We start from the raw sequence: 8,761 nt of genomic DNA on the forward strand, positions 1-8,761 counted from the left end.
ATGCTTCCCCTCATGTTTTCCCTATGTTCAGCAGCAGAGGGGAACCAAGACTGGATATGGGCAGATAGGGTAGCAGCAAAGGGTCAAACAAAAGCAGTTGCTAACCCCAAGGGTGGGAAAGACTCACCCCGGTGAACCGAGGGAAGACCCAACCCTACTCAGTTCCTCCAAACCATCTAACACCCCTGAAATCCTGAAGTCTGGTCAGTGTTAGGGATGGACTTTGGGTGAGATGACTGTGGCTTGAGACAAGTGCTAAAGACACCACTTGCCCCTTGGCAATGCATCCCAAATCACAGACTGACCTTCTCCCAAAAGAGAGCTCTGGACCTCCAACCCTGGGAGGAAAAACAGCAGATGGACAGACACCAAAAGGCTTTAAGCATCTCCACTTCCTTTCAACTGGAAACCTATTTCATTGAGGTCCAGGACTCTTTTTTGGCCTTCCATTGGGTCAGAGGAGAAGAAGATAGAGAGGGAAAGTCTCTTACCCCAGGTACCCTACTCCTACCACAGATTAGAAGTCAACAAACAAAGCTTTCCCAAATGAACCCTCCTTTCTCAGCCTCTGGGTTCTCTTTACCAACCGGAAAAGACCTCAGAGTTCATCGTGTCCACCCCTCCCATTTCCAGATGAGGAAACTGAGACTCAGAGAGGTTAAGTAACCAAGGTTGCACATATAGTAGCAGAATTGGGGCTTGAACTCAGGTCCTTTGGCTCAAAATCCAGCACCAGACTGCCTCCTGAGACTCTAGAACACCTGAAAACTCCTCTGGGAAATGGGAGAGAATTGTCTAGGATAGAGATTTTCAATCCTCCATTCCTTTCCTGGAGGCTAAGGAAATATTTGGCTGGGTTTTGATGGAAGAGAGGCTTACTGAGCCTGAGTGGGTCAAGCCCCAGTGGGGAGCATCTGGGATGAAGCTGTCTTTGTCACCCAACTGCCCCCTGCCTGGCACATGTCATAGGCACCTAAGGCTAGTCCTCCAGGTCATGAGGCAGAGAAGGGATAGGTTGGGGAACAGCAACACCACCTAGTGGAAGTCAATAAATTAATTAAAAATAAATAAGGCAAGAGAGCAAGAGAGGGGTTACAGGCCAGGGTTGGGGTATGGCCAAAGTTGGAAATGACTGCTGGGCAGGAAGGGCCTATGTGAGGGAGAGTGTGAGTCAGAAACACTCCCCTCCTCCTAGGTCCCCCATAGCTTCCATGATGAACTGCCCCCCCCCCCCCCCCCGGCACTGAGATGATGGGAGGAGGATGCCTGAGGGAGTGGGGGTGGGGAGAGCTGGGGAGAAGCATCCCCTGCCCCTGACCCTGGTTGGGGGCCTGGGATGAATGCAGGGTGAGATGATTTGTGTCTTAGGAGGCCAACTGCAAAGCAAGACCTCTCCCCATGGTCACAGGGACCTGGGAGAAGTCAAGAGTCACTAAAACCCACTTCTCAAAAGTCAAAAGGAGGTGGTATCCAATCTGAATGGGCCTCTCTGTAGTTATTCCTCACTGCAGTCAAATCACAATTCCACACGTACCTGAGGGGCAGCCTGAGATGTGAGTTTCATCATAAAGGAAGAGAAGGGGAAAAGTTCAGAAGGCAGATATCCTTTCTTCCTGTAGGTCATAGGATCAGAAATCTAAAGTTGGAAGGATCCCTGAAGGCTGGTGAGGTTAACTCCCTCATTTTACAGATGAGTAAACTGAGGCCAAAAAAAGGTTAAATGACATGCCCTGGGTCACGCAACTAGGGAGAGTGAGGGAGGATTTGAAATCTGGTCTTCCTGACTCCACCCTCAACAATCTATCCACTGTACCACCCAGTTGCCCTCTAGCTGAAGGGGAAGCTGAGGAAAATGGACAGGGCAGTTCCTTTCCAAAAAGCTCCAAATCCTTCAGTCAAACACTGACAATCTGTGAAAGGGAAGAGAGAGACAGAATGAGAGGAAGGGAGAGAGAAGAGATGGCAGGAGAGGAAGAAAACAGTGCAGAGATAAGAGAGGAAAGAAAATCAGAAAGAGAAAACAGGAGAGGCTTTTTTTAAAGGGGTCAGACTAGTCAGGTGCACTCTGGGGTGGGAGGTGCTGGCTCTCATTACACTCCTCCCCAGAGGCCTGGTCAGACATGGCTTATGAGGGTGGGAACAAGGAGAGATATTCCTGGTTTCTCCAAACCCTGGATTTGCCCTGTCCCTCCCCTTCTCTAGAAATCACCAGGCAGGGGCCCAGGCTTTTGCTGAGTCAGGGCATCCCCAGATGAATTAGGGTCCAAAGCACAGGTCTGTCTTCTCACGGATTCCAGAGATAGTAGCCAATGAGGTCACCTGGAGGGGCTACCTTTCTACCCCATATGCCCTAAAGCCCCCGGTGAGCCTTTGCTTTGCTTTTTTAATGGAGGAAGGGAAAACAAGTTTCCAAAAAGGAGAGAAAAAGGGGTCCCTGTTTGCTAGCCCTCTGGTAGGGATGGAGTTGGCCTCCTGATGGCTAGAGTCCCACCATGGGCAGGGTGGGGGTGGGGGAGCAGCGGGGGCAGCACCAGATCTAGGTGCTCCGGTAGGTCTTAATGATGTCTTTGATGACTCGACGGCAGATGGGACAGCAAGCGTGGACAGTCTTCTTCAGGCGCAGGCCACAGGAGTAGCACAGGCACATGTGACCGCAGGTGTAGATGACCGTGTCCACTGTGTTCTCATAACAGATGGTACACTCATCGCTCCACGGCCCTGGCCCCGGCCCCAGCCCGGGGCCTGGTGACAGAGGTGACTCAGGCAGGCTTACAGGAGAGTTGGGGGCTGTGCCTGGGGAGAGGTGGAAGGCAAGTGTAAGAGGAAGGGGTTGTGGGAGGGGTCTGGGCAATCTTGGCTCACTCCACTGATGAGCTACTGTGGGCCTTTGGGAGGGATACCAAACCTTTCTAAGCATCAGTTTATCTCTCTGTGAAATAAGAGGGAATAATAAACAGGGTATCTGGAAAGTTTTCATGAGCAGATGACCTGTTGCTGATAAGGATCTGAAGGAAATGCTGAATAAATGTTGTGATATACAATTCCTCAGGGTTTAGAGTCAGAAAGAACCTTGGAAATCAGCTAGCCAAGACCCTCATCTTACAGATGGAGAAATGGAGGCCTATAGAGGTGATGTGACCTTGCCCAAGGTCACACAGAGCCAATATTTGAACCCAGGCCCCAGGTCCCAAATTCAGTGTTCTTTACAACATATGACACTGTAGTTTCCCAAAGGGAAGTCCAGATTAAGGATACAGGGGAGCTATAGAGGATCTTTGGGTCTATTTCAACAGGCCCCCCCTTTTCCTCTGCTCCAGAAGGGGCTGGATGGAGACAGTAATAGGGATGATGAGTAAGGAATAAAGAGGAAGGTCATACTCACCACTGAGAGAACTGCCTGGGGGTCCAGAGCTACATGCACTCAGCAGAGGGTCAGAGAGCCGACTGCACAGACCAGTAGGAGAAGTGGGTGAAGATGCTGGGGAGCTCGGGAGAGATGGGACACCTCGCTCAGCCAGGATGGTGGAGCCTACAAGACAGTGATAAGGAAAAAAGAAGAGAGGGCCACATCTGGTCACTTCCTCCTCAGCCCTGGCCACCATCCCCACCCAATGGAGATGATTATAGCCGATAAGGAAACAGGAGCTTGAAGGGTCCCTCTTGAGGGGGGGCTTTTGAAACATCCGTCACACAATGTTGGAAATAACTGTTCTAAAGTATCTCTGTTGTCTTGATCCAGCAATACCACTTCCAGGACTGTATCCCAAAGAGATCATAAAAATGGGAAAAGGACCCACATGTACAAAAGTATTGTGGTGGCAAAGAACTGGAAATTGAGGGGATGCCCATCAATTGGGGAATGGCTGAACAAGTTGTGGAATATCATTTTAATGGAATACTATTGTGCTATAAGAAATGATGAGCAAGCAGACTTCAGAAAAACCTGGAAAGACTTGTATGGACTGATGCTGAGTGAAATGAGCAAAACCAGGAGAACATCGTACACAGTAACAGAAATGTTGTATGATGACTGACATTGATAGACTTGGCTCTTCTCAGCAATTCAAGGATCTAAGACGTCTCCAAAAGTCTCATGCTGGAAAATGCTATCCACATCCAGAGAAAGAACTATGGAGTCTGAATACAGATAGAAGGATACTATTTGCTCTCTTCTTCCTTTGTTGTTTTGTTTTATGGCTTCATTCTCGTGGTTCCTCCCATTAGTTCTAATTGTTCATTACATCATGACTAATGGAAAAATATGCTTATTATGAATGTATAAGTAGAGCATATATCAGATTGCATGCCGTCTTGGCAGGGGGGAAAAGGAAGGGGAGAAAATTTAAAACTCAAAATCTTATGGGGGCAGCTAGGTGGCGCAGTGGATAGAGCACCGGCCCTGAAGTCAGGAGGACCTGAGTTCAAACCCAGCCTCAGACACTTGACACTTACTGGCTGTGTGACCCTGGGCTTAACCCCAACTTAACCCCAACTGCCTTAAAAAAAAAATCTTACGGAAGTGAATGTTGAAAACTAAAAATAAATAAATTAATTATTAAAAAGAATAATAAAGAATTTTTGTTGTCTACATCACTCCCTTGCTAAGAAACCTTCCATGGTTCCCAAATGCTTAGATGATGAAGTCTAAATGTCTCAGCCCACAGCATAGATTTCCCTTTATATAATTGTGTTCCTGGGGAATTGTGAATAAAAGCAATCTTTGTAAATTGAACCCTGTTTCCTGAATGGTGGGTGGCTACCTCCCTATCGAGGTCTATCTCTATCCCTGGTGGTTCTTCAGTAGGTAGGACGTCTTCATTCTGTGCCTGGTACCCGTGGCTGCTAATTAAAGATCTATAAACAGATGCTTCTTTGCAAAAAAAAAAAAAACCTAACCAAAAACGGAGACAGCCTTTTGTACAGCCAAACACTCTTCCGTAGTGTGAACAGCCACCTGCAGTGGGGCTCCTGGTATCTCTGGGTGAAGCACTTTCTCTGCTGGGCCCCAAGGGCAGCAGTTCCTGTATATCCACAGAATTCCCTAGGTAAGCCACAGAGCCTTGAAGTCCAGTTCAGAAGCCCCTTCCCTTCTTCTCCTCTGCAATTTAAAAGAAACTTCCTCTCTTTCCTTTCCCCCTAATCTCCCTTCTCTTTCCCCATCCCCCACCCCCACTCTTCCCTACTAGGCAGGCTCTCACTCCTTAGAGCAGCAATAGAGACCCCTAGGAAGTGCTATTAATAGCCAGATAAGAAGATATCTTGTAGTAACATAATATCCTTTCTCAAACGACCAGTAAGTGTCTCAGCAGGACTAGCTCATTTATTTTGACAACCTCCCCGGAAGGCAGATGGTTAGGAGGTATGAAGGGAGGGAAAGAAACATTTTGGCCCAGAGAGGTTGAGTGATTTGTCTGAGGCCACACGGCAAGGACCCCTTTCTAGTTGATGGAAACATTATAGAACTACACCAGGGCCACGGTGATTTGGGGAGGGGTTTCTCCAACACACTAGAAAAGCAAAGATTGTGGGAGCCTGTTTGGGGAGGCTTGGTCTCCCCCACTGCTCCATTCTCCACGCTAGGTGCCTTCATCCTTCCTGCTGTGGAGATCTCTTTTTAATTGGAGTCCCTGGTAGGGGACTGGGGTCAGAAAAGTGAGTGCCGGACCTTGGGCTGATTTCTTATTGGCCCAATCTGATGTCATTTCATCTCAATTTGTTCTCTTCTCCTCCCATCTGAATTTCTTTCTCAAGATCCTCTTGGCCAGTTCATTATAATGTGCACAGATGCTGCTTTTAACCAAATTAATCCAAATGACCACCTGCCTACACTATCCCCTACATCCTTCTCTCTACACAGAGAACAAAGAGCAAACAGACACCTACTGTATACCTGGACCAGGATCAGGCCCTACAGCCACCAACCCAGGAATGGGGCACAGAGCACCTTCAATCCCATTCTCTGAGTAGTCACAGCAGACATTACTGCCCCCACCACTTTGTACCCATGGAGAAACTGAGGCACCCTTAATAATCTCACTACAGAGGCTCCCCCTACCACCTCCAAGAAAACAATTCTGAGACTGGCACTACATAGTGGGGGGGGAGCCCCTACTCTATCTAAAATTCATCCCAGTTTCTAAGGCACCCTCTGTTTTTCTCTGTCCTGAAAGTCTGACCATGAGAAACACTAAAGGTTGAACAACAAAGACAGGTCCCTGTGAACAGGCCCCATGTCCTATCTTAGATCCACGAGGGTAGGGACCATGTCCTCCTAAATTCTGTATCTCCCTAGCATTTCCCATTGAACTGTATCCAGCAGATACTTAATAAATGCTGGTTGGAGAATGGAAACCAGAGTCAGGGCTTCTTGGCAATGGTTTGGCAAAAATCCTGCACGGAGGTGGGTGGCTGGATACGATGCCCTCCCTTAGTGCCCCAGCCTTCCCCTCCTTCCCCCACCCCCCAACTCAGTGTATGTGTGTGTGTATACACACACACACACACACACACCCCTGCTGCTAGGAATCGATGACATATGCTTTGAGACTCAGCCTCAACCTCTCATCTGGGAAGCCTTCCCTGACTGCTCCAGCCCACCTTGACGTCCCCTCCTCTGACCCTTACCACCTGTCACCACACTCTGGCTGGTACTGCCATCAATCAGGATCAGTGGGAGTCCTGTCCCTTGACCAGACCATAAACTCCCCAAGACAAGACCTGGGCCCACTACTCTTGCCTTTCCTACAGAAAGGTCAGGTCCAGGGTTGAGAAGTCCAGAATTGAGGCTCGGGAAAGCCTTGTTCCTTCAGGCAAAAAAATATTTGAGACAAAAATATGACCTCTCTCAGCCTTAATCTTATGAGTTCAATTCATTAAGCATTTATTCAGTGCCTACCATATTCACCAGACACTGGGCTTAGGTGCTGGGCTATACTGACAAAAAATGAACCCCTGCTCTCAAAGAATGCACATTCATCCTAATCTTTCCAAGGTGAAAAGTCCTAATCTTTTTTTTTTCTTGAACTCATCCAACTACCCCTCACCAGCATAGATTACTCACATTCACACACCCCTAATCATACACGCATTTACATACGTTCTTAGAAGACATTTCCAAAAGACTCAGACTGGGTGGTCCACTTTCTCATATACACACAAACCTGGCCACACATACTTGTATGCATACACACATATACACATGCAGTCAAAATTCTCTGGGAGGCAGTGTGGGAGAGTGGAAATAGCCCTGGACAGAGGCTCTGCCATTGACTGACTGGGTGACCTTGAATGAGTCATCGCCTTTGAAGGCTTCCCTTTTCCTCATCTGCAAAAGCGGGAAGTTGGCTTATCTCATCACTATGGTCCCTCCCTGCTGTGACAGTTCATGAACAAATAACTTCCCTTTTTATAGATTTCCAAGGTTTAGAGAGGTTTTCTTCACAACAACCCTGAGTAGTAAGAAGTAGAAGGATTGTTATTCCTATTTCCCCAGAGGATGGTCAGTCAGGTATCAGAATCAGGATTTAAACACAGATCTTCCAGGTCCAGGCCTAGCACTCTTTCTGCTGTGGTATATGTTTGCAAAACACAAGGCACAGAAGAGAGGCAGGTGAGGGTAAGGTACCCAAAACAAGTTCTTACCTCTTTCTAATTTTCCTATAGCCGACAGACACCTGTCGTCACACTATAGGTATGGGTTTACAAGACCAGCATTTAGAAGCCTGTTTGTTTCCTATTCCTGTAACTCAGGGCAGCTGCCAATGGGTGTGCAAGTCGGGTCTGCCCTATGGCTTCATGGTCCAGATGGCCAGTCTTCCCCAAAGCACAGTGAAGTAAGTCACAGATTATGTGCAAACAGGTAAATGTTTTCGGAAAAGGGTGAGACCTACCAAGGACGCGGATCTGTGTGATGGCCCCATGCAGGTTGAAGAGCATCCAGAGGGGCTGGGAAACGTCTACACAGAGTTGCATGCCAGCGGCTGCCCCATTGTGGCTCAGGTGCAGCTCCCCATCAGCAGTCACCATAAAGCCCAGGATGTCACCACTATGGAGGGGCCCTGGGACCCGGCACACGGCCCAGAACTCCTTCCTGTCCACCAAGGCCTCTGGGTTATAGGGAAGGTCACTGGGACGCAGAGTCCCAGGATCACAGGTTGTGACACCGTAGGACAGGGTTCCGGGGCGGGAGGTATTGGATTTGTTGACCTTGACAAAGATGGTCTCCCCCACACGCAGAGGCCGACTAGTGAAGACCAATGTCCGCTCCTCGCGGGCGTGCTCCAGCCGGGCCACGGTCTGCTCATCCAGGATCTTGATGTGAGCGCCTCGCAGCTGGTGGAAGCGAAGGTCCCTCTCTAGCTGTGGGGGCAATGAGTGGCAGTTCTGAGAGTTGAGGGAGTTCTGAGGGATGGAACAGGCCGACGCCGCCATGGCCGCGGCCTGGAAGCTCCCATCCTGCACGTTGAGGTCGCACAGGCTGACAGAGAGGCGCGTGTCCTCAGGGTCTCTCCGCAGCGAGGGCCTTCGGATGGCAGTGAAGGACCGGGGACGGAGGCAGTCTGGGGGGACAATCTCGCTCTCTTTAGGGAGCCAGGGAAGGAAGGGAGATAAAAGACAGGGAGAAAAGAGAAGAGACAAATCAGACAAGCTTATCCACATCACAAACTGCTCCGAAGGTCAGGCCCAAAAGCCACCATGTTAGGGTTCCCTCTTGGCCAAGGGTGGAGGGCTAGAGAAAGCCGAACCAATGGGCCAGGAGGGC

General features: G+C 49.1%; 1 protein-coding gene across 2 annotated transcripts in view; it reads right to left on the bottom strand.

Annotated features, from left to right (window-relative positions):
- Positions 1-1,236: 1,236 nt before the first annotated feature.
- NEURL1 (neuralized E3 ubiquitin protein ligase 1) overlaps positions 1,237-8,761 on the bottom strand; it is a 98,966-nt gene continuing 91,441 nt past the window's right edge. For both annotated transcript variants that reach the window (XM_027851427.1, XM_027851428.1), the window contains exons 4-6: positions 7,890-8,579; positions 3,383-3,529; positions 1,237-2,793 (exon numbers count right to left, since the gene is read on the bottom strand). In XM_027851427.1, coding sequence (XP_027707228.1) covers positions 2,537-2,793; positions 3,383-3,529; positions 7,890-8,579 — 1,094 coding nt within the window. In that variant the 3' untranslated portion in view covers positions 1,237-2,536. The remainder of the gene's footprint in view (positions 2,794-3,382; positions 3,530-7,889; positions 8,580-8,761) is intronic.

Source organism: Vombatus ursinus, unplaced genomic scaffold (assembly GCF_900497805.2).
Source record: "Vombatus ursinus unplaced genomic scaffold, bare-nosed wombat genome assembly UNPS02009205.1, whole genome shotgun sequence".
Taxonomy (NCBI): Eukaryota; Metazoa; Chordata; class Mammalia; order Diprotodontia; family Vombatidae; genus Vombatus; species Vombatus ursinus.